Source organism: Bubalus bubalis, chromosome 5 (genome assembly GCF_019923935.1).
Source record: "Bubalus bubalis isolate 160015118507 breed Murrah chromosome 5, NDDB_SH_1, whole genome shotgun sequence".
NCBI classification, from domain to species: domain Eukaryota; kingdom Metazoa; phylum Chordata; class Mammalia; order Artiodactyla; family Bovidae; genus Bubalus; species Bubalus bubalis.
The window spans coordinates 48,482,627-48,509,827 of record NC_059161.1 but is presented as its reverse complement, the minus strand read 5'-3'; the positions used below and the strand labels follow the sequence as shown (position 1 = coordinate 48,509,827).

At 37.4% G+C, this 27,201-nt stretch overlaps 1 protein-coding gene across 1 annotated transcript in view; it reads right to left on the bottom strand.

The window, feature by feature from the left end:
• Nucleotides 1-27,201, bottom strand: part of CATSPERE (catsper channel auxiliary subunit epsilon) — a 160,672-nt gene that overhangs the window by 60,080 nt on the left and 73,391 nt on the right. The window contains exons 9-10 of the mRNA XM_025286013.3: nucleotides 14,213-14,705; nucleotides 5,340-5,817 (exon numbers count right to left, since the gene is read on the bottom strand). Coding sequence (XP_025141798.2) covers nucleotides 5,340-5,817; nucleotides 14,213-14,705 — 971 coding nt within the window. The remainder of the gene's footprint in view (nucleotides 1-5,339; nucleotides 5,818-14,212; nucleotides 14,706-27,201) is intronic.

Sequence of the window (27,201 nt, the reverse complement as noted above, 5' to 3'; positions counted from 1 at the left end):
GCAGGCAGGTTCATTTTACCACTGAGCCGCCTTAGGAAGCCCAGCAGCAATAATAGGCCAATGCAGTTGGGATGAAGAAAAGGTGGTAGTGAAGGAGCTAGCACCTTTTCAGGTTTGCTTTATGCTGCTGCTGCTAAGTCACCTCAGTCGTGTCCAACTCTGTGCGACCCCATAGACGGCAGCCCACCAGGATCCCCCGTCCCTGGGATTCTCCAGGCAAGAACACTGGAGTGGGTTGCCATTTCCTTCTCCAATGCATGAAAGTGAAAAGTGAAAGTGAAGTTGCTCAGTCATGTCTGACTCTTCGTGACCCCATGGACTGCAGCCCACCAGGCTCCTCTGTCCATGGGATTTTCTAGGCAAAAGTACTGGAGTGGGGTGCCATTGTTTGCTCTATAAATAATAATCAACTTTCCTCCCCTTAATAGGGTATTATAACTAAGTTATAGACATTCGTAAAGAGTACACTTCTTAACCTCTTTGATTCTATAACCATATCTATAAAATGAACAGGTGGACTAGTTGGTTTCATAGCTTTCTTTTCAGATACGACACTCTGGGTATAGCTCCCAGGATTATACTTTCTTTAATTTTCAAAAACAACACTTAGAAAGGACTAGTTGAAAGGAGAAAGGTGAATAAAAGAGTTAGGGAGATTCAGAGTGTTTTGGGCTTTTGGACCTTACATTTGGAATCTAAATAATTAAATGACATTTTCACAAATTGCCATAAATTATATTCTAATCAAACTCAAATCAGAAATGCTGTTTTTTAGGATCAGAATATTATAGTAAGTGTCAACATACTCCTATTTTCCTATCACACTGCTTATTAAAACACTATTAAGTGAATTTTGGATTAAACATGAAGATGAAAATTAGAAATGTTTTTTAAAATAGTGAGAATAATAACACTGTATATAAAAGTTTGCATAATTTTTATATAACACTCTATATAAAAGAATCATTAATGATAAAAGCAGAAATTAAGGAATTAAATAAAAAAAGATGTAGAGTTGATAAATAAAACAGTTCTTTTCAAAGGAAAGGAAAACAAAACCCAAAAGACCTCTAAAAATAATAAATACCTTGCAAACCAGCAAGTAGGGACATAAACAATATTATAAATGAGCAAGAGAATACAAATACAGATATGTAAGAAACTTAAACATTAAAATGTGGTCTTTGCCAATAAATACAAACATCTAAAACTGACTGAAGAAGAGATGAAAGAATTTAATAGACCAATTAAAGAAAATAAAAATAATGAAGACATATAACATTCCTGATTGGGAATATATGGCAAATATGCAATCATCTATTCATTACATATTTATTGAATGCTCAACTATAGCTACACACAACTCTAGGTAGTTGGGAGGACACATTAGTAAAAAATAAAAGATTTTTTTCCTTTGTAACTTACATTCCTTTAGGGAAGGCAACCAATAAACATAAAATAAGTAAATTATGTAGTGTGATAGGGGCTTTCCTGGTGACTGAGTGGTAAAGAATCCGTCTGCCAATGCAAAGGATGTGAATTCAACCCCTGGGTAGGGAAGATCCCCTGGAGAAGGAAATGGCAACCCACTCCAGTATTCTTGCTTGAGAAATCTCATAAACAGAGGAGCCTGGCGGGCTACAGTTCATAGTGTCACAAAGAGTCGGACACCCACACTTGGTGACTAAACACACACACTTAGTGTGTTAGGTGATTAACGCTGAAGTGATCACAACAATATAGATCTTGTGAAGACAGATGAGTGGGAGGGAATAGCCTAAAACTGAACTCACTCAACATGAGGAATAAATACATACTAAAATTGGCATTTCAGATCTGTGGGGCAAGCTTTGCTTAATAGAAGACTGATCTGAAGGCAATACCAGGTTTCAGAGGAAAAATAAGAAATAAAATTAGGTTTCTAACATACCAAATACTATAGATGAATTAAAGATTGAAACATAAGAATTATAATTTTAAACTCTTTAAAAAAATATTTTAAAATTTTATTTTAGGATTTATTTGGCTGCCTCGGGTCTTAGTTGCACATGGGATTCTCACTGAATCACAGAGGATCTTCTGTTGCCGTGCACGGACTCTCTAGTTGCCGTGCACGGACTCTGTAGTTGTGGTGCATGGGTTCAGTTGCTTCACAGCATGTGGGATCCCAGCTTCCCAACCAGGGATCGAACCTGTATCCCTGCATTGCAAGGCAGATTCTTAACCACTGGATCACCAGGGAATTCCCAAAGTTAAATTATTAACAGAAAATATATGACAATATTTCTAATAATTGGAAAGTCCTATCATATAATGACATTACCAGAGAAGTCACACATAAAAAAATACTTGGACTTAAGCCTGAATTAAGTAGAAGAGTTATGTCGATATCAAAGTGAAGAATATTCTTGGCAGTAGATATCCAAGGAATAGCAAAGAGGCCAGTCTGGCTAGGTAACCGTGAACAAAGAGTCAAGTGATAGGCAACCACATCAGAGTCTAGGGCCAGATCTCATACTGTGTTTCAGGTTATGCTAAAGGCTTTACATTTTATTCTGAGCGATATAAGAAGCCACATGAGGGTTTTAAGCAGAGGAATATGATTTTGCACATATTTTCAAAGGCTCACTCTGGCTGCTAGGTATACCCTAAGCTGGTTGATGATGGAGACACATGGGTAAAAGATGAGAGACCACTTAAAAAACTCTTATACTTATGGGCCAGAGAGGATAGGGGCTTGGACTGGAGTGGGAATGGTCAAAAAAGGCTAGATTTTAGATATACTTTTTACACATAGCCAACAGGATTTGATAATGGCTTGCTTTGGGATGTAAAAGGGGAAAATTCAAGGATGAAGTCAAGGTTTGTGGTTGGAAGAAAAGAAGAGCTGTTCACTTGATAGGGGATGACAAGGGAAGAAGCAGGTTGCAGTGTGGGTGAGGGACTCAAGGATTCAGTTTTGGATATGTTAGTCTGAGATGCCCACTAGTCATCTGAGTGAAAGTATCAAGAGGTAGTAAGAAATAGCAGTTTGATTTCAGGCTAGGGATCATGGCTGGAGGGCAAAGAATGAATGTAAACAGAGTTCAGAGGTACTTCTCCATTTAGGAATTAAGAAGATGAGAATGGAAAAGAGGTTGAGGCTGGTGAAGTAGGAGGAAGATCAAAAACACCCCCAAAAGTCTTTGGGAAAAGGTGTTTCAGGAAAAAGGCCATGTTGAATTGTTTCAAATGCTGCTGCCAGATCACAAAAGATGGCTGGAAATTGGCCACTGAATTAACAAATTGGGAGTCATCGAAACCCCTGACAAGGGCAGTTTTTGAGAAAATTTGATTAGAGTGGATTCAAGAGACAATGAGAGGAAAGAGGAAAAGTGAAAGTAGGCAATTCTTCCTGGAGTTTTGCTGTAAATGGGAGTAGCAAGATTGAATGGCTGTAAGTTGAAGGGTGACATGGGGTCAAGAAAGATCAATTACAAATAACAGTGATATTTACTTTAAATACCCCAGTTAATTTAACTCCTAACTAGATTCCTTGAGGATCAAACTTTCTATTTCTTTGCATTTCATATAATGTTCAGTACACTACCTTAGGAATAATAACATGAAGAATAAATAATATGCTTTTTAATTTAATTAATTTATTTTTGGCTGTGCTGGGTCCTCGTTGCTGTGCTGAATTTTCTTTAGTTGTGGAGAGCAGGAACTACTCTCTAGTTGTGGTGTCTGGGCTTCTCATTGATGTGGATCCTCTTGTTGTGGAGCATGGGTTCTAAGGCATGCTGCTGCTGCTGCTGCTAAGTCGCTTTAGTTGTGTCCAACTCTGTGCGACCCCATAGACGGCAGCCCACCAGGCTCCCCCGTCCCTGCGATTCTCCAGGCAAGAACACTGGAGTGGGTTGCCATTTCCTTCTCCAATGCATAAAAAGTGAAAAGTGAAAGTGAAGTCGCTCAGTCATGTCCGACTCTTAGCGACCCCGTGGACTGCAGCCTACCAGGCTCCTCCGTCCATGGGATTTTCCAGGCAAGAGTACTGGAGTGGGGTGCCATTGCCTTCTCCGCCTCTAAGGCATGCAGGCTTCAATAATTATGGCTCCCAGGCTCTAGAGCACAGGTGCAATAGTTGTGCAGACAGGCTTAGTTGCTCCAAGGCACGTGCGATCCTTCCTGATTAGGGATAGAACCCATGTCTCCTGCATTGGCTGGTGGATTCTCTACCCATGAACCACCAGGAAAGCCCAAGAATAACTACTATTAAGGCCTACCACTTGCTAAGTAGTTATTCTAAGCATTTTATATACAACCCCTTATCTAGTCAACGTGACAGTCCTATTAATATATTTTAGATTAGAAAACTGAGGTTTGGAAACGTTAAATGATATTTTCATGGACTTGAAAACAGATTGGTTTAACTCTACAACACCTGTTATAGAATTCAGTGTCATTGAATTGTGTCCCCTAAAAAAGTTATGTTGAACTTCTAACTCCAAATGCTGCTTCAGAACATGACTATATTTGGAAATAGAGTCATTACAGATGTAATTAGTTAAGATGAGATCATTCTGGGCTACGGTTGGCCCTGGTGTCCTTTAACAGGATGGTGTATGAAGACAGGAAGAATGCCATGTGATGCCACAGGCAGTGACTGGAATGTTGCAGCTGCAAGGAAAGAATGGCAAGGTTTGCCAGCAAGTCAGAGAAGCTAGGAAAGATTCCTTCAGATTTCAGAGGGCGTATGGCCCTGCCAACACTTTAAATGTGGAATTCTAGCCTCTAGAACTGAGACAATAAATTCCTGTGGCTTGAAGTTTGTACCAGTTTGTGGTACTTTTGTTACGGGAGCCCTAGGGAGCCCTAAGCCCTAGGAAGTGACTACAACCACACATCACCTTCTACACTGAAGACACATATGTAAGTTGCATGTGTATTTGCTGATTGATCAAAATGAACCTCTGAATAAAGAACTTGAGTTTGCCATTTTGCTTTATGAGATCCTGGAAAAAAGTGAAACTGTTAGTCTCTCAGTTGTGTCTGACTCTTTCAGACCCCATGGACTGTAGCCCACCAGCCTCTTCTGTATATGGAATTCTCCAGGCAAGAATATCAAAGTGGGTAGCCTGCATTGCAGGCAGATTCTTTACTGTCTGAGCCACCAGGGAAGTCCTTTATGAGATCCTAGTTAGCATTAAGAGAATTTTAAAGATAACCATTTTTAGATGGTAAAACTTCTAAACATCTTTATCAAAAACACCATATTTTAATACATTAAAATTGTACATCTTCATAAGGAAGATGTCTATGAAATCTAGAATAATTTTTGCAGATTGAAGATAACTTACCCATAAGAACATTATGAATAATGCTGTTTTGTGATAATCTTGATAGATTTCCAAATTCTGTAGTTGTTTGTAAAACTCCAGTATCTGTGAAATTATGATAATAATAGTAGATCCTATGTTTGTCCCATAGTAATAATTCTGGCATTGCTGAATATAGGAAATATGGAATTAAAAAAGTGTCTATACTGACATCTAATGCAAAGTCTTGGAATACCCATTGTACTGTATCTTCATTGTGTATCACTAGGTAAATTGTTTTGGAGGTGTTACATATAATGCAGTAATTTAATAACAAGGCAAGTTCCAAAGGGTGTCCTGTATACTCAACATTATGTATAGTCAGAGTAGCAGTTGGTGACATATTTAGAAGTCCTTTCAGTTTTTCAGTAGTTACTATTTTAACAAATTTAAGAAGAGCATATCCAAGATAAACTTCATTTTCTGTCCAGATTGCCATGTTGCTTCTTCTTTCTTTATCCTGTGACAAAACAGAAAACAATTAGAATATCTTTGATTTTAGAGAGGATGCTAACAGTTCCTGTCTTCTATTTTGCAACATTTAAAAATGAAACACAGTGACTACTAAAGGTTTAATTTGTAATGTATTTCTGAACAATACTTCAGACATAGAAGTTACATGGAAATATATCACACATAGGTATAAAAATAAATTATTCCAGTAATTTTATTCTTTTGTATACTTTTTCTATCAATAGAAATAATTAATTTAAATTCTCTTTTAAATCCTCAAAGAGCATTAGCCTTCTCTTTTCCTATGTATTTATCTATCTGACCAAGAGTGTCCCTTAGACTTTGATGTTTACTAAGGTCAAGAAATAAGGATATTTCAAACATTATTTTTGGAATTCCAACTTCCTTTGTTAAAGAGAAGAGAGAACTTAAAACCTGAGGCAATTCAGTACCACCCTTTGATGGACACTGTTAGAGGGGAAGACCACCCAGAGATGCTATGTCTGAGATTCAGTGGGTGTAATTTCATTTAGGGAGCCAGGTATCCCCTTTCCTCTGTCTCCCCTCCCCCAACTGGTTCTAATTCTTAAAGATTTTTACTTAAAATGGAAGTTCTATGTCCATGGCAATCAATAGAGTCTTTTGTGCATATCTTGTCTCCCAAAATAAATAAATTTGTACTTTTATTTAATATGCAAATATTTAGCCTATATTCAAACAGTATGTAGAAAGAAATCGAACTGATAACTAAAAAAAAAAAAGAGAGAGAGAGATCATTTGGGGTAAAAAGACATTTTACCAAATGAAGATTCAATTTAAAACCTAGAACTTCTGTTGCTGAAAATGAGTGTGAAACAATTCTCAAGAAGGAAATAGATTAGAAACAAAATGAGCCCTTTATAGAAAAGACTCACAGCTATTCTCACTATTCTTGGCAGAGGGATGGGAAGGGGAATTGGTCATAAACATGATAGATGGGAACTCCAGTGAGCCCCAGCCATGTAATGAGATTATACCTACCCAAAACTCTTTCCTATAGATCTTCACTTAGTGCTTGGGTATAGTAAGCCAAGGTCTTGGGGCAAGACAGGAAAGTGGAGCAATCCCTCTGATGCATACATGGCCTCTCCCAAATATAAAGCAGTAACCTTCTGAAGACAAGGAGGGGACATGCACCAGGGCAACAAAGTTGAGAGAAATCTGTCAGCATTCTGGATGCTCAGTTACCATATACAGGAAGTGGGATAAGAGAGCTAAGACAAGCTCTCCTTCTGACATATACATGGACTTCACTGAGAGTATAAAGCAGTCTCCATGCAAGGATTAGGGGCAGGGAAGCAGGAGAGAGAGAATTCTCCCAAGGCAAGAAAATCCTGGGGCTGATGAGAAAGGAAAGAGAATCCCCAGTGATTAAAAAAAAAAAAAGCTTGGCAGCAGAGACGGCTCTCTTAGGATTTGGAAAGCTGGTGACTCAGTTACAAAGTATGAAGAGATCTCTGGAATCTCGTCAGTGCTGAGACTCCAGGCACAGCAAAAAAGAAAATTGCTATGATGAAACACTGAAAATCTAGTGGAAAGACAAGCAAGAACACAGAGATGGGGAATTACAGTTAAGATATGTAGATGATTAAAAAAAAAAAACAAAACCAGAATAGGGCACCTCCCTGGTGGTCCAGTGGTTAAGAATCCACTTGCCAATGCAGGGCACATAGATCCTGTCCCTGGCTCGGGAAGATCCCACATGCTGCGGAGCAACTAAGCCTGTGCGCCATAACTACTGAGCCTGTGTGCTGGAACTACTGAAGCCCACATACCTAGAGCTGTGCTCTGCAACAACAGAAGCCACTTCAGTGAGAAGCCTGAGCTCTGCAACTAGAGAGCAGCCCCTACTCACCGCAACTAGAGAAAGCCCACGTGCAGCAACTAAGACCCAGCGCAGCCAAAAATAAATTAAAAAGAAAAAAAAAAAACAGAAGTAAATGCTAGAAATTAAAGATATGATACCAGGAATAAAGAAATTACTAGATGGATTTAAGAGTTAACTGAGAATAGCAAGAGGGAAAGAGCAGTGAATTTGATGACAGGTTAATAGCATGTATCCTAACTGAAATACAAAGAAAAAAAATCAGGACATCTGCCCATATTAAACAGTCTCATATATATGTTTCTGGAATCCTAGAAGAAGAGGAAAAAGAGACTGGTGCAGAAGAAGTATTTGAAGAAATAATGTTCAAGAACATCCAAAAATTAATGAAAGACCTAATCCCAGAAATCCAAGAAGCTCAACTGAACCTCAAACAGGATAAATACAAAGGAAATTACACATAAGCACATAATAAAAATGCTGAAAACCAAAGATAAAATGAAGGATCTAAAGGAGCAACAAGCGAAAAAGACACATTATATACTTGAGAACAATGACTGGAATAATGGCTCACTTCTTAACAAAAATGATGAAAGCCATAAGATAACCAAATGTCTGTAAATTGCTTTAAAACCAACTGAAAAACAACAAAACCCACCTATCATTATATAATTCTGTATTTGGTGGAAATGAAGGCAAAAAATAAAGACACTTTCTGTTCTGTTCTGTTCAGTCGCTAAGTCATGTCTGACTCTTTGCGACCCCCTGGACGGCAGCATGCCAGGCTTCCCTGTCCTTCACCATCTCTTGGAGTTTACTCCAATTCATGTCCACTGAGTCGGCGATGCCATCCAACCATCTCATCCTCTGTCGTCCCCTTCTCCTCCTGCCTTCAATCTTTCCCAGCATCAGGGTCTTTTCCAATAAGTCAGTTCTTTGCATCAGGTGGCCAAAGTATTGGAGTTTCAGCTTCAGCATCAGTCCTTCCAATGAATATTCAGGACTGATTTCCTTTCGGATGGACTGGTTGGATCTCCTTGCAGTCCAAGGGACTCTCAAGAGTCTTCTCCAACACCATAGTTTAAAAGCATCAATTCTTTGGTGCTCAGCTTTCTTTATAATCCAATTCTCACATCCATACATGACTACTGGAAAAACCATAGCCTTGACTAGATGGACCTTTGTTGGCAAAGTAATGTCTCTGCTTTTGAATATGCTGTCTAGGTTGGTCACAACTTTCCTTCCAAGGAGTAAGCGTGTTTTAATTTCATGGCTGCAGTCACCATCTGCAGTGATTTTGGAGCCCAAGAAAATAAAGTCTCTCACTGTTTCCATTGTTTCCCCGTCTATTTCCCATGAAGTGATGGGACCAGATGCCATGATCTTAGTTTTCTGAGTGTGGAGCTTTAAGCCAACTTTTTCACTCTCCTCTTTCACTTTCATCAAGAGGCTCTTTAGTTCTTCTTCACTTTCTGCCATAAGGGTGGTGTCATCTGCATATCTGAGGTTATTGATATTTTTCCTGGCAATCTTGATTCCCGATTGTGCTTCTTTCAGTCCAGTATTTCACATGATGTACTCTGCATATAAGTGAAATAAGTAGGGTGACAATATACAGCCTTGACATATACGCCTTTCCCTATTTGGAACCAGTCTGTTGTTCCATGTCCAGTTCTAACTGTTGCTTCCTGATCTGCACACAGACTTCTCAAGAGGCAGGTCAGGTGGTCTGGTAGTCCCATCTCTTTAAGAATTTTCTACAGTTTGTAAAGGCTTTGGCATAGTCAATAAAGCAGAAATAGATGTTTTTCTGGAACTCTCTTGCTTTTTCAATGATCCAGCAGATGTTGGCAATTTGATCTCTGGTTCCTCTGCCTTTTCTAAAACCAGCTTGAACATCTGAAAGTTCACAGTTCACGTATTGTTGAAGCCTGGCTTGGAGAATTTTGAGCATTCCTTTACTAGCGTGTGAGATGAGTGCAATTGTGCAGTAGTTTGAGCATTCTTTGGCATTGCCTTTCTTTGGGATTGGAATGAAAACTGACCTTTTCCAGTCCTGTGGCCACTGCTGAGTTTTCCAAATTTGCTGGCATATTGAGTGCAGCACTTTCACAGCATCATCTTTCAGGATTTGGAATAGCTCAGCTGGAATTCCATCACCTCCACTAGCTTTGTTCTTAGTGATACTTCCTAAGGCCCACTTGACTTCACATTCCAGGATGTCTGGCTCTAGGTCAGTGATCACACCATCATGATTATCTGGGTTCTGAAGATCTTTTTTGTATAATTCTTCTGTGTATTCCTGCCACCTCTTCTTAATATCTTCTGCTTCTGTTAGGTCCATACCATTTCTGTCCTTTATTGTGCCCACCTTTGCATGAAATGTTCCCTTCGTGTCTCTAATTTTCTTGAGATGTCTAGTCTTTCCCATTCCATTGTTTTCCTCCATTTCTTTGCATTTATCACTAAGGCTTTCTTATTTCTCCTTGCTGTTCTTTGGAACTCTGAATTTAGATGGGTATATCTTTCCTTTTCTCCCTTGACTTTCACTTCTCTTTTCACAGGTATTTGTAAGCCCTCCTCAGACAGCCATTTTGCATTTTTGCATTTCTTTTTCTTGGGGATGGTCTTGATTGCTGGCTCCTGTAGAATGTTAGGAACCTCCATCCATAGTTCTTCAGGCACTCTATCAGATCTAGTCCCTTGAATCTATTTGTCACTTCCACTGTATGATCATAAGGGATTTGATTTAGGTCATACCTGATTGATCTAGTGGTTTTCCCTACTTTCTCAATTTAAATCTGAATTTGGCAATAAGGAGTTCATGATCTGAACCACAGTCAGCTCCCGGTCTTGTTTTTGCTGACTGTATAGAGCTTCTCCATCTTTGGCTGCAAAGAATATAAACAATCTGATTCAGTATTGACCATCTGGTGATGTCCATGTGTAGAGTCTTCTCGTGTGTTGTTGGAAGAGGGTGTTTGCTATGACCAGTGTATTCTTTTGGTAAAACTTTATTAGCTTTTGCCCTACTTTATTCTGTACTCCAAGGCCAAATGTGCCAAGTGTGTCCAGGTATTTCTGGACTCCTACTTTTGCATTCCAGTCCCCTATAATGAAAAGAACATCTTTTTTTGGGTGTTAGTTCTAGAAGGTCTTGTAGGTCTTCATAGAACCATTCAACTTTAGCTTCTTCAGCATTACTGGTCAGGGCATAGACGTGGATTACTGTGATATCGAATGGTTTGCCTTGGAAACGAACAGAGATTTCTGTCTTTTTTGAGATTGGATTCAAGTACTGCATTTGGACTCTTTTGTTGACTATGATGCCTACTCCATTTCTTCTAAGGGATTCTTGCCCACAGTAGTAGATATAATGGTCATCTGAGTTAAATTCACCCATTCCAGTCCATTTTAGTTCACTGATTCCTAAAATATTAACATTCATTCTTGCCATCTCCTGTTTGACCACTTCCAGTTTGCCTTGATTCATGGACCTACATTCCAGGTTCCTCTGCAATATTGTTCTTTATAGTATTGAACTTTACTTCCATCACCAGTCATATCCACAACTGGGTATTGTTTTTGCTTTGGCTCCATCTCTTCATTCTTTTTGGAGTTATTTCTCCACTGATCTCCAGTAGCATATTAGGCACCTACCGACCTGGGGAGTTCACCTTTCAGTGTCCTATCTTTTTGCCTTTTCATATTGTTCATGTAGATAAGCTTAGGAAGAATTCAAAACTTTTAAAATATTCTGCATTCCAACCAAGATCTACATTTTTAGTGGCATTTATTTCCAGATTTTTTTTTTGTTCCATACTGATAGAATCAGCTTCTTAATTTCTATGAAAGCCAATAGGATTTTAATTGAAGTGCTGCTTTTCTCAAGAATTCTCATTGTAACAATATTGCATTTTTTCCACCTATGAACAAGATACATTTTCATACATTTCAACCGATGATACATTATACATGTCTTTTACTTCACTCAATAATATTTGTAGTTTTAAAGTATATATATTTGTGTGTCTTTTATCAGGTTTATTCCTAAGTATTTAATATTTTAAATTCTATTTAAACAGTATTTAAAAATTTTTCAGTTTATGATTGTTCATTTATATGTTTATATCTTTCATATACAAAATTAAATTGCTATGTAAATATGCAGTTGATTTTTTTTATATTGATCTTACATACTGCAACCTGGTAAACACATTTATTAGCCCTGTAACTTAAAAAAAAATAGATTTCATAATCTTTTCTATATCTAAAAGTGTTTGAATAAAGACAGTCTCCTTTTCAATACAGATTCCTTTCATTCATTTCTTAACTCATTGCATCTGCTAGAACTGTCAGTACCAAGTTGAATGGATGCGGTGTGGGCATTCGCACCTTGCTCCTTATTTTAAGCAAGAAATGGGAGAAAGGAACAAAGGAGCAAATGGTGTTAGTAAAAAATGAACATCAAATGGTATGTTTAACCAGCAACAGCATTCTTACATCAAATTTGAGCAGAGTAAATAACAGTCTTTTACCATTGGACAATGGTAGCTTAAGGTTTCTCATAAATGTTCTGTTAGGTTGAGGAAGTTCTCTTTCATTCCTAACTTGCTGATTTTTAAAATCAATTGTGTATACTACATTTTTTCAAATGCTTTTATATGTACCTATTGAGATGATCATATGGGTTTTTAAAGTTATTTTCTAATAAGGTGAATTAAGTTGATTGATTTTCTATTGCAAGTCACTCTTTTATTCCTAAGTTAAACCCACTTGGTCATGATGTATTTTCCTTTTTATATATTTTTAGATCTGGTTTACTAACACTTTTTATATCCTTGTCATGTGTTATTCTTGGTTGTGGTATCACATAATGCTGGCCTCACTGAATAAATCGGGAAGTATCCTCCTTGTTCAGTTTTCTGAAAGATTTTAGAAATTGTGGCATTTTTAAAAAAAATATAGAATTCACTGGTGAAATACTCTTGGCGTGAAGTTTTCTCTGTGGTAAGGTTTTTAAATAACAAATTCAATTTCTTTAATTGATATGGGGGTGTAGCTGTTACATATGTCATCTTAGGGAAGCTCTGGTAGCTTGCATACATTTGTTTTAACTTTGCATTCAGAGTTGACTTGGCCCCACTCTGCAACAGGTTCGCACCAGCCAAGAGGCCACCTGATCCATGCAGACAGCTACACAGAAACCCAGCCCTGTCCTCCAAGGGGACACACATCTGCTGGGCCACACAACCAACTGAGCAGAAAGCCTACCCTGCTCTCCAATGGGCGCACAGCCACCACCCAAAGGGCAGCCTCACAGCCAGCTTGGCCAGGTGCCAGCCTCACTGATCAGCATGCCCATTACTCAGCCCCACCATCCATGTCAGGGGTACCTCTAAAGAATATAGTTCTGGTAACCAAAGGGGTGTGCTGCTGGGCCTCAAAGACTGTCTCCTATGTAAAGCTACTTTTACAGGTCCAGGAGACACAGCTGACCTATCTAACACATAGAAGTAAACAGTAAAGAACTGGGAAAATGAGGCAGACGATTATGTTCCAAATGAAGAAACAAGACAAAATCCCAGAAAAAGAATTTAGCAAAGTGGAGATAAGCAATATATCTGATAAAGAGATCAAGATAATGAACACAAAATGCTCAATGAATTTGGGAGAGTGAATGAATATAGTAAGAATTTCAACAGAGTTAGAAAATATATAAAAAGAGCTAGAGCAGAGGAATATAAAAGCTAAAATGAAAAACATCCTAAAAGGTACTGACAGTAAGATTAGATGATACAGAGAAATTAATCAGTGGTCAGGAAGACAGAGTAGTGAAAACCGTATGAACTGTCCCTTTGGGACAACATCAGTGCAGCATCATACTAACATTTGCATTATTGGGGAGAAGATAAAAGAAAGGAGAAGAGAGAAAGAAAGGGGCAGAGAATTTATTTGAAGAAATAAGAGCTGAAAACTTCACTAACTTGAGAAAAGAAACAGACATCCCGGTCCAGGAAGCACAGAGGGTTGCCAAACAAGATGAACACAGAGACAAAATATAATTAAAGTGACAAAAAAAATTAAAGATAAAGAGAGAGTCTTAAGAGCAACAAGAGAAAAGCAACACAGTTATATATAGGGGAACTACCATAAGAGAATTATCTGACTTTTCAGGATAAACTCTACAGGCCAGAAGGAGTGGCACAATGTATATAAAGAGATAAAAGGAAAAAAACCTACAACCAAAAATAGCTGCTGCTGTTGTTTAGTCGCTAAGTCACATCCAACTCTTTTGCAACCCCATAGACTGTAGCCCACCAGGTTCCTCTGTCCATGGGATTTCTCAGACAAGAATACTAGAGTGGGTTGCCATTTCCTTCTCCAGGGGATCTTCCCGACCCAGGGATTGAACCCACATCTCCTGCATTGGCAGGCAAATTCTTTACCTCTAGGCCACCTGGGAAGATTAAACAGTTCAGTAAATATATCTAAATGTGTGGGTGTAATATACATATATATGTAATCTTTTACTAACCTTTAATAAATAGTTGATCCAACACCACTTTCTTGATGTAATGCCAATAATTCCACCATCAGGAAGATTTGCATTGCTTCCCAGTCTTGTAAATGTATTATAATTTTTTAAGTAGAGAACACCATTTATTAAAAAAAATATTCCATCCCGTGATAGGGTCACATCAGACACATTGTGTCTTTCATCTTCAGTCAGAATATTTGGAGGCACTCTGATTCTGGTCCAAGTATGGAATGAATCATTTGTCTGAAAGGTCTCCATGTCAGCTACCACCACAACAAACGAAGGAACACAAGCAGCCCAATTTGCTATTAACTGACTACCCCGTGGTGAAGATATTGGTAAAAACCCAGGAATCTCAGGTATTGTCAACAAAGGAAAAGTCAGCAGGAAAAGACTATTTGCAATAAAGCAGTCTTGAAAAGCCACTTGATTTCCTCTAACCTCTTTTAGCACATCTCCTGTTGTCATTGGTACCGAGACATACCATTTCCTAAGAAGAGAAAAATAGAAAATATAAAAGTTAAATGCACCCCCTCCTTCTTCTCATCCATCTTGCATGGTTCTGACATCATCTTTTTAAAAAATTTTCTTTTCTTTTATTGGGGAATAATTGCTTTACAATGTTGTGGTGGCCTCTGCCATACATCAGTGCAAATCAGTCATAATTATATATATATGTATCCCTTCCTTCTTGAGCCTCCCTCCACCCCCGTCCCCCATTCCATCCCTCTAGGTCATCACAGAGCACCAGGTTGAGCTCCCTGTGTTGTACAGGAGCATCCCACTAGTTATCTATTTTACATTTTACATATTTTATATTTGATAGTGTATATATGTTAGTGCTGCTTTCTCAATTTGTCCTACCCTCTCAGTCCCCTGCTGTGTCCACCAGACCATTATCTACAACTGCATCTCCATTGCTTCTCTGTAAATAGTTTCATCAGTACTGTTTTTCTAGATTCCATATATATGCATTAATATTTCTTTCTGACTTACTTCACTCTGTATAACAGGCTCTAGGTTCATCCACCTCATGTATCATCTTTTATAAAAATTTTTATTTTTATCAACATAAGTCGGGTAAAACAAAACAAATAATATTAAAACGCCACCACGGCCCCATTTCTCCTCATTCCTCACTTTATAGTTACCAAAAGAAAACAGTTTTGATTCTTGCAGCTCTTTGTTCTGAAATGTCTCCATTATCTCAAATAAATATTCTTATACTGCTCTCTTAATATGTAATTTTGTTCATTATTGGCTTCTTATATGACACACGAAACTATTTCTGCCACATAATATACCTACTTGTACATCTCTTTTTTCAAGTTAATATCATAGTGTTTAGCTAAATATATAGTATTTATATTGTTATTTAATATATACATATTGTTAACTACTGAGAAAGTTATAATTAAGTTTTCCTATATGTATTATTTTCCTATATGTATATTTACAATATTTCCCATAAAGTTAATAATTTCACTTAAAAATGTGTTCAGTTTTCTAAGTTTTCCAGTAGGTAATTAAAATGGTGCTCCAAAATATTTTCCTTGTGGTAAATGCAGAGGTAACCTAGTACTTGTTTCCTGAAATTTTCTTTCTTTATTCACCATTTACTGGGTCCAATGCTTGGATCTTTCTTGTTTTGTTAAACACATTTTTTAGTACCTCTATGTTAAAGGGTAGTGAACATAAAATTTTTGAGACTCTGAATACCCCAAAATATCTTTATTTTACATTAACCGGCTAGATAATTTGGCCAGAGATTTCAAAATTTTGAAGGCGTTTTCTCCAGCCTTGCATATTCAGCTTTACTAATGGGAAGTCAGACGACACATTGACTCTTATTATTTAAATGAGGTGCCTTTCTATAAGTGTTTAAGATTGTCACTTTTTTCCTTCGTATTATAAAATTTGACAGGGCTGGGTCTATCTTTTGAAGTGGACACACAAATGCATTTGTGAAAACAAGCACTCTGATATGTATCTTAAAACTTAGGAGAAGTTCTAAGGAGAATTTCTCAGCAGGGCAATTCAGGAGACATCAGTTTATAGGATGTTCAGTAAATGCTTCTTGAGTTTCCCATTTCCTCGATGAATATACACTCGGTTGGTGGTGATGGCATTCTGCCCACTCAGAATGAGGTCCTGCCAGGTGAAGGAAACCTCACGTTGGGGCAATTGAAGGGATGTCATCAAACTTCTATACCCTAAACCATGGCACCATTAAACTTGATCCAATTATTGCTTTGGGCAAGCCACACCACTGACTCTCACATTGGTTTCAAGTACCAGTTGGTCTTTTCAAATCATCAGTATCATTTTGTTATTGTCCACTGACTATATAATAATCTCATATAAACAGCCACAGAACAATTATGTACTGGTGACTATTTTGTTTGATTGGATAATTGGTTATCTACAAGATCTAGGAAGGACCTAGGACTGAAGGCCTGGCCAAGCATACTGAGCTTTTCAGTTTTCCATGTCTATCATTTTGCTTTCAAACCTTTGATTTTTTTAAAAAAATTGTGACTACATTTATACACGTTTCAAATTCTTCTCTTCTTTCTCATTTTATAGCATCTTAGTCACCTTTTATGTGCATAATATCTCTCCTATTTCTGTGTACACAGTATATTTTTTTGTGAATTTTCTTTTGCTTCCTGCTGTGTGCTATGTCCTCTGAATTGAGTTGTCCTGTTTACTGATTTAGGTCTCTGAATCTGTTTGAAGCTTTCTGTAATTGGTGGTCCTTTAATATTTAATATTAAATGTCCTTTAATATTTAAGGGAGAAGCAGAAACAAGTTGTGAGATACCTCTGAGGTATACCTCTTATTCCCATTGTGCCTCACTCTGCTTCTCCCCTCCTGATTCCAAATTTAAGTTAAGTAGTTATAACTTGTTAATTCAAATGCTTTCGGGAGGAGATATGCTAGGTTTCCATATTCAGGGAGCACGATTGCAGGTACCCTAGGGAGTTTCTATTCAGAATTCCCTTCTGCAAGCTCTCAATTAACAGAATTTCTGTGCTCTGTGAAGTCAGTTACCAGTTTCTCTCTCTGCTTTCTATTTTCTGTGCTTGCTTAAAAACTACTTAGAAAATTCAGTGGCCCATACATTATATCCAGGAAAAAGTTCAAACTATTCCAATACTTTAATGGAATCTTAATCTTTCCCCCTATTCAGTTTCACATGCCACATTATATTTCAGGTGTTCTTGTTCAGTCACTCAGTTGTGTCAGACTTTTTGCAACTCCATTGACTGCAGCATGCCAGGCTTCCCTGTCTTTCACCATCTCTTGGAATTTTCTCAAACTCATGTCCATTGAGTCGGTGATGCCATCCAACCAGCTCATCCTCTGTCATCCCCTTCTCCACCTGCCTTCAATCTTTCCCAGCATCAGGGTCCGTTCCAATGAGTCGGCTCTTCACATTGGGTGGCCAAAGTATTGGAGCTTCAGCTTCAGTACCAGTGCTTCTGATGAATATTCAGGATTGATTCCCTTTAGGATGGATTGGATTGACCTCCTTGCAGTCCAAGGAACTCTCAAGAGTCTTCTCCAACACCACAGTTCAAAAGCATCAATTCTTTGGTGCTCAGCCTTCTTTATGGTCCAATTCTCACATCCAGGCATGACTACTGGAAAAACCATAACTTTGCCTAGATGGACCTTTGTTGGCAAAATAATGTCTATGCTTTTTAAGACATTATCTGAGTTTATCATAGGTTTTATTCCCAGGAGCAAGCGTCTTTTAATTTCATGGCTGCAGTCACAATCTGCAGTGATTTTTGGAATCCAAGAAAATAAAGTCTGTCATTGTTTCATTGTTTCCCCGTCTATTTGCCATGAAGTGATGAGACCAGATGCCATGATCTTTGTTTTTTTAATGCTGAGTTTTAAGCCAACTTTTTCACTCTCCTCTTTCACTTTCATCACGAGATTCTTCTTCTTCGCTTTCTGCCATAATGGTGGTGTCATCTGCGTATCTGAGGTTATTGCTATTTCTCCTGGCAATCTTGATTCCAGCTTGTGCTTCATCCAGCCTGGCATTTCCCATGATGTGCTCTGCATATATTAAATAAATAGGGTGACAATATACAGCCTTGATGTACTCCTTTCCCAATTTGGAACCAGTCTGTTGTTCCATGTCCAGTTCTAACTGTTGCTTCCTGACCTCCATACAGATTTCTCAAGAGGCAGGTCAGATGGTCTGGTATTCCTATCTCGAAAAATTTTCCAGTTTGTTGTGATCCACACAGTGAAAGGCTTTGGCATAGTCAATAAAGCAGAAGTAGGTGTTTTTCTAAAATTCTCTTGTTTTTTCGATGATCCAGCAGATGTTGGCAATTTGATCTCTGGTTCCTCTGCCTTTTCTAAAGCCAGCTTGAACATCTGGAAGTTCTCGGTTCACGTACTGCTGAAGCCTGGCTTGGAGAATTTTGAGCATCACTTCGTTAGCGTGTGAAATGAGTGCAATTGTGAGGTAGTTTGAGCATTCTTTGGTGTTGCCTGTCTTTGGATTGGAATGAAAACTGACCTTTTCCAGTCCTGTGGCCATTGCTGAAGTTTCCAAATGTGTAGGCATATTCAGTGCAGCACTTTCACAGCATCATCTTTTAGGATTTGAAATAGCTCAACTGGAATTCCATCACCTCCACTAGCTTGTTCGTAGTGATGCTAAGGCCCCCTTGACTTCATACTCCAAGATGTCTGGGTCTAGGTGAGCAATCACACCACCATGGTTATCTGCATCATTAAGATCTTTTTTGTATAGTTCTGTGTATTCTTGCCACATGTTCTGCTTCTGTTAGGTCCATACCATTTCTGTCCTTTATTGTGCCCATCGTTGCATGAAATATTCCCTTTGTATCTCTGATTTTCTTGACGAGATCTCTAGTCTTTCCCATTCTGTCCCCCGCCCCGTTTCTTTGCACTATTCACTTAGGAAGGCTTTCTTGTCTCTCCTTGCTATTCTGTGAACTCTGTATTCAGATGGGTTTATCTTTCCTTTTCTCCTTTGGTTTGCATTTCTCTTCTTTTCTTAGCTATCTGTAAGGCCTCCTCAGACTACCATTTTGCCTTTTTGCATTTCTTTTTCTTGGGGATGGTCTTGATCACCACCTCTGGTACAATGTTATGAACTTCTATCCATAGTTCTTTAGGTACTCTATCAAATCTAATCCCTTGAATCTATTTGTCACTTCCACTGTATAATGATAATGGATTTGATTTGAGTCATACCTGAATGGTCTAGTGGTTTTCCCTACTTTCTTCAATTTCAGTCTGAATTTGGCAATAACGAGTTCATGATCTGAGCCACAGTCAGCTCCTGGTCTTGTTTTTGCTGACTGTATAGAGCTTCTCCATCTTTGGCTACAAGGAATGTAATCAATCTGATCTTGGTGTTGACCATCTGGTGATGTTCATGTGTGGAGTCTTCTCTTGTGTTGTTGGAAGAGGGTGTTTGCTCTGACTAGTGCATTCTCTTGGCAAAACTCTGTTAGCCTTTTCCCTGATTCATTTTGTATTCCATGGCCAAACTAGCCTGTTACTCCAAGTATCTCTTGACTTCTTACTTTTGCATTCCAATCCCCTATGATGAAAAGGACATCTCTTTTTGCTATTAGTTTTAGAAGGTCTTGTAGGTCTTCATAGAACTGTTCAGCTTCTTCGGCATTAGTGGTTGAGGCATAGTCTTGGATTACTGTGATATTGAATGGTTTGCCTTGGAAATGAACCAAGATCATTCTGTCGTTTTTGAGACTTTGTTGACTATGAGGGCTACTCCATTTCTTCTAAGGGATTGTTGCCCATTCCAGTCCATTTTAATTCACTGATTTCTAAAATGTCAATGTTCATTCTTGCCATCTCCTGTTTGACCACTTCCAATTTACCTTGATTCATGGACCTAACATTCCAGGTTCCTATGCAATATTGTTCTTTACAGCATTGGACTTTACTTTTACCACCAGAAACATCCACAACTGGACATTTTTTCCACTTTGACTCAGACTTTTCATTCATTCTGGAGCTATTTCTCCGCTCTTCTCCAGTAACATATTGGACAGCTTCTGACCTGGGGTGTTCATCTTTCAGTGTCACATCTTTCTGAGTTTTTATACTGTGCATGGGGTTCTTAAGGCAAGAATGCAGAGTAGTTTGCCATTCCTTTTTCCTTCAATATTATGCTTGTGAAATACATTTATGTTGATTTGTGTTGCTGTGTTTATTTCTCACACCTGTATAATGTATACATTCTATAGTGTAATTATGCAAGAGAATGTTTATCCATTTCTCTATGAAAGGAAATTAGAGTTTCAAAATTTTTCCTTTCAGAAAAATGCTGCTACAAATGTACTTTCACATATCTCTTGATTCACCTGTGCATGGGTTTCTCTAAGGTAACCACAGGTGTTGAATTGCTCAACCATTGGATATATGCATCTTCAACTTTGTCTGACAATGTAAAAATATCTTTCAAATTGCTTGTGCCAATTTATACTTCCGCTAGCAATGTATGTAAGTGTTCGCATTGTTGCACATTGCTATCGTGTGAATGTTTGTGTTTGCTCAGTATTCATATATTGAAATCCTAATGCCCAATATGATGGTAATAGTGGGTCCTTAGAGAGGTAAGTAATGAGGGTAGAGCTCTCATAAGTGGGATTAATGCCCTTGTAAAAGAAGCCCAAGAGAGCTCCCCAGCCTGTTCTGCCGTGTGAGGATACTCTGAGAATTCTGACACCCAAAAGAGGGCGCTCAATCAACCATACTGGCACCCTGATTTCAGATTTCCAGCCTCCAGAACTGTGAAAAATAAGCTTCTGTTGTTACAAAATCACCCAGCTTGTGGTATTTTGTTACAGAAGCCTGAATAGACTGACATGTTTTCATTAATAACATTATAAAATGTTAACATATTTATCAGTCTCTGTGTGTAAAATGGTCCTCTTTGGGCTATTAATATTTTTCTCTATCAATAAAGTCAAACATCATTTCATGTACCTATTAATAAGTGTTTATCAAATCTTTGATTTGATAATTTGAGTATAGAAATTATTTTCTATCCTGAGGCAATAAATGTATTATCCTATCTCTTTCTAAAAGTTCTCAGCTAAGCCTTTCACAGGTATGTCTTCTGAAGTTGTTTTACTATTATTATCATAATTATTATTAATCTGAGATTATTTTAATGTATGATATGAGGTAAGTACTAAGTTTCCCTGATAGCTCAGTTGGAAAAGAATCTGCCTGAAATGCAAGAGACCCTGGTTGAAGTCCTGGGTCAGGATGATCCGCTGGAGAAGGGATAGGCTACCCACTCCAGTAGTCTTGGGCTTCCCTTGTGGCTCAGCTGGTAAAGAATCTGCCTGCAATGTGGGAGACTTGGGTTTAATCCCTGGGTTGGGAATATCCCTTGCAGAAGGGAAAGGCTACCCACTCCAGTATTCTGGCCAGGAGAATTCCACGGACTAAGTCCATGGGCTCGCAGAGTCGGACACGAATAAGTGACTTTCACTTTCACTTTCATGAGGTAAGTAATATATGATATGAGGTAAAAATAAAGCTTCATTCTGTCCCTATTGAGATGACATGCAGTTTTCTCCTTTAATCTATTAATGTAATAAATTATGTTAAAACATTTAAAATATTATACTAAGCTTGCACTTCTGGTATAAACCAACTTGATTATATGTCATTTCTCTTTTCATATATTATTGGATTTATTTGCTAATATTTTATTCAGAATTTTGCATCTAGGTTAATAAGTGACATCAGCATATAAGTTTTCTTTCTCATATATACCATGCCTGGATTTGCGTATGCAAACTTGGTAACTTCATTTTGCAAGTTAGGATTGAAATTGTCTGTGCTAGTGCTCTCTCGCCCTCCTTAAAGATTGCTGAATACTGATTAAGTTTCTTCATGGTTAAAATATTGCTCAACTCCTGTATTTCCTTTTGAGTCATGTTTGAAAAACTATTTTCTAGAATGTTTTTTCTTTAAGTTCTCAGATGTATTGGTCTATAATTGTTTATGTATCTGTTCCATCGCTAATCTTTTTTTCCTTTTTGAGAACGTAGATTAGTCTTTCCACATTTTTTCACATTTCTGGTTCATATAAGCCCTTTTATCTCAACTCAGTGCCACCTCTAAGATGGTATCTAAATGTATTTCTCTCTGTATTATCATTTAGTATAGTTTTTCATAGTTCTTGATACAATATCTTATTTACATATTTACTTGTTAATTATCCATTTCCCATGTTAGAATAATTTGAATTCTTGAATTCCCAATTAAAATTTGAATATAGAAGGTAGGGACCTTGACTGTAGCCCTAGTTTCTAATAGTAGCTTGATTAGTAGATGTACAACAAACATTTGCTGAATTAATTGTGAAAACCAACTGATACACATGTTGCCAAAAAACTAAGTTAAATCTATACTTATTCTGTATTAGTTACCATAAAGTTGAATTTATTTGTTTAATTAGCTTGCCATATAACTTATTTTATTTTATTAAAGTACAGTTGACATGCAACATTATGTTCATTTCAGGTGTACAACATAGTGATTTGACAATCAAAGTAATAACACAGTGATCACCATGATAAATTTAGTAATCATCTGTTACCACACAAAATTATTACAGTATTATTGCTATATTCCTATACTGTATATTATATCCCTGTGAATTATTATTATCCCTGTGTAATTACAGGTTTGTACCTCTTAATTCCCTTTGCTTATTTCATCAAAGTCCCTGCACCTCCCACCCCCTGGCAGCCACCAGTTTGTTCTCTGTAACCATGTCTGTTTCTATTTTACTTTGTTTGACATTTAGATTTCACATACAAGTGAGATCATACAGTATTTTTCTTTCTTTGTCTGACCTACTTCATTTACCATAATACTCTCTAGGTCCATCCATGTTGTAAATAGCAGGATTTCATTATTTTTTATGCCTGAGTTCATTGTGTCTGTGTGTGTATCCCACCTTTATTGGTTCATCTACTGATGGATATTTAGGTTGCTTCCATATCTTGGCTATTGTAAATAATGCTTCAGTGAACACATCCGTCTTTTCAATTTAGTGTTTTTATTTTCTTAGGGCAAATATTCAGAAGTGGAATTGCTAGATCATATGGTAGATCTATTTTTAATTTCTTGAGGAAGTTCTTCCATAGTGGCTATGCCAGTTAACATTCCCACCAACAGTGCGTGTTGTTCAGTTGCTCAGTAGTATCCGACTCTTTGTGACTCCATGGACTGCAGCACACCAGGCTTCCCTGTCTTTTACTCTCTCCCGGAGTTTGCTCAAACTCATGTCCATTAAGTCCATGATGCCATCCAACCATCTCATCCTCTGTCACCCCACTCTCCTCTATCATTCCCAGCATCACAGTCTTTTCCAGTGTCAGTTCTTCACATCGAGTGGCCAAAGTATTGGAGCTTCAACTTCACCATCAGTCCTTCCAATGAATATTCAGTGTTGATTTCCCTTAGAATTGACTGGTTTGATCTCCTTCCTGTCCAAGGGACTCTCAAGAGTCTCAAGTGTCTTCTCCAGCACCACAGTTCAAAAGCATCAATTCTTCTCCGCTCAACCTTCAATTCTCACACCCATAAATTACTACTGGGGTCATGTACTACATGGAGTGTACTACATATATTTATTATATGGAGTGCGTCAGGGTTCCCTTTTCTCCATATCCTTGCCAACATTTGTTATTTTGTTATCTTTTTGATCATCAAGAAGATGGTATCTCACTGTGGTTTTGATTTGTATTTCCCTGAGTATTAGTCATATTGAGCATCTTTTCATGTGTCTATTGGTCATTTTTATGCATTCTTTGGAGAAATGTCTTTTCACATCATCGTCCCATCTTTAAATTGGATTTTACTTGATATTGATTTGTATGACTTCTTTATACAATCTAGATATTATTGATTATTTCCTTTTCTGTGCAAAGGGTTATACCATCTAGATATTAGCTTATTAGGTATAACATTTGCTAATATCTTCTCCAATCAGGAGTTTGCCTTTCCATTTTACTGATGGTGTCCTTCTCTGTGCGAAAGTGTTTTAGTTTGGGAATTACCTAGTGGTCAAGTGGTTAAGTGGTTAGGACTCGGTGCTTTCACTGCTATAGGCCCAGATTCAATCCCTGGTTGGGGAAACTAAGGTCCTATAAATTGGATGGCATGCCTCTTCCCTCCCTGGCCAAAAAAAAAAAAAAAAAAAAAGCTTTGATGCAGTCCATTTGTTTATATTTGCTTTTGTTGTCCTTGCCTGAGACCAAACCAGAAAAACACTACCAATACCAACATCAAAGAGCACAGTGCTTATGTTTTCTTCTAGGAGTTTCATCACTCCAGAGGTTATACTTTAGTCTTTAATCCATTTTGAGTTTATTTTTATATATGGTGTAAGAAATTGGCCCAGTTTTAGTCTTTTCTCCGTTGTATATTCTTGTCTCCTTCACTGTAGATTAATTGACCATATAAGTGTGGGTATATTCCTGTGTTCTCTATTCTGTTCCATTGACCTAAGTGTCTATTTTTGCACCAGTATCATACTTTAAATGACTATAACTATGAAATTACTGTTACTATAATGCTGTTGTATAGTTTCAATTAGATTGTGATTCCTCCAGCTATGTTCTTATTTCTCAAGGTTGCTTGGGTATTCAGGATCCTTTGTATTTTCATACATGTTTTAGGATTATTTTAGTTTTGTAAAAAATGCCATTGGTATTTTGATAGGAATTGCACTGAATCTGTAGAGTGATTTGGGTAGTATGGGCATATAAAAATACTAGTTTTTCCAGTTCATGAGCAAGTAATATGCTTCCATTTATTTGTGTCTTCTTCAGTTTCCTTTATCAGTGTCTTATACTTTTCACAATACAGGTTTTTAACCTTCTTGGTTAAATTTATTCCTATGTATTTTATTCTTTTTGATGCAATTGTAAGTGGGATTGTTTTCTTAATTTCTCTCTGTCATAGTTTTGTTACTAGCATATAGAAATGCAACAGATTTCTATATGCTAATTTTATTTTCTGCAACTTTGCTTTTTTTTTTTTTTAGTTCTCATAGTATTTTGGTAGGATCGATAGTATTTTTAATATATAATACCATGTCATCTGCAAACAGTTTTACTTTTTCCTTTCCAATATGGATTCATTTTATTTATTTTTTACTGTCTGATTGCTGTGGATGAAAATTTTTATACTATGTTGATGAAAGTGGAGACAGTGGACATCCTTGTCTTGTTTCTGATCATAGAGAAATGCTTTCAGCCTTTCACCATTGAGTATAATATTAGCTGTGGGTTTGTCATATGTGCCCTTTTTTATGTTCAGATATGTTCATTTGGGCTTCCTAGGTGGCTCAGTGGTAAAGAATCTGCCTGCCAATGCAGGAGACATAGGTTTGATCCTTGGTTAGAATATCCCCTGGAGGAGGAAATGGCAACCCACTCCAGTATTCTTGCCTGGAGAATCCCATGGACAGAGGAGCTTGGCAGGCTACAGTCCACAGGGTCTTAAAGAGTTGGACACAACTAAGACTGAGCACACACACATTTCCTTTGCATGCACTTTGTTGAGAGCCTTTATCATAAATGGATGTTGAATCTGTGAAAAGTTTTTTTGTGCATCTATTGAGATGATCACATGATTTTTATCTTTTATTTAGTTAATGGGGTGTATCACAGTGATTGATTTGTGGATGTTGATTCACCCTTCTTTCCCTGGGATAAATCTCACTTGATCATGGTATATGATTTTTTTTAATGAATTGTTGAATTTGGTTTGTTAATATTTTGTTGAGTAATTTTGCATCTGTGTTCATTAGTGATATTGGCTTGTAATTTTCTTCTTTGTAGTGTCTATATCTGGTTTTAGTACCAAGGTGATGCCAGCCTCATAGAATGAGTTCCTGTTCAGTTTTTTGGGGGATAGTTTAAGAAGAATAGTTATTAAGTCTTCATTAAATGTTCAGTAGAATTCACCTGTAAAGGCATCTAGTCCTGGACTTTGGTTGGTTAGAATTTTTTGATTACTGATTCAATTTAATTACTAATAATTGGTCTGTGCAGATTTTCTATTTCTTCCAGATTCAGTCTTAAAAGACTGTATGTTTCTAGGAATCCTTCCATTTCTCTGGTTTGTTCTATTTGTTGGTGTATAATTTTTCATAAGTAATTTCTTATATTTTGTATTTCTATGGTGTCCATTGTAACTTCTATTTCACTTCTGAGTTTATTTATCTGGGCCAAATCTCTTTTTTCTTGATGTGTCTGGCTAATGTTTTATCAACTTTGTTTATCTTTTCAAAGAACAAACTCTTCATTCACCCTTCCTTCCCTCTTTGTTTTATTTGTTTCCATTCTGATTTCATGATTTCTTTCCTTCTACTAGCTTTGGATTTTGTTTATTCTTATTTTTCTAGTTCCTTTAGGTATAAGTTTAGATTATTTGTAATTTTCTTCTTTCCTGATGTAATCTGTATTGCTATAAGCTTCTCTCTTAGAATTGCCTTTGTTGCAGCCCATAGACTTTAGGATGTTATATTTCCACTTCCATTTGTCTCAAGGTGTTAGTTTATTTTCTCTTTGATATTCACAGTGACCACCAATGGTTGTCAAGACTCCATCTGCTTGTGCTTTGATCTAGTTTCTTCTTGTAGCTGATTTCTAGTCTCATACCATTATGATTGGAAAAAATTATTTCAATCTTTTTAAATTTATTGAGGCTCATTTTGTGTTCTTACATGTAACCTATCCTGGAGAATATTCCATGTGTACCTAAAAGAATGTGTATTCTGATGTTTTGGGGTGAAATGTTCTGTGTGCATCTCGTAAGGTCATCTGTTCTACTGTGTCCTTTAATGCCAGTGTTTCCTTATTGGTTTTCTGTATAGATAATCTGTCCATTAATATAAGTGGGGTTTAAAGGACCCTGTTGTTAT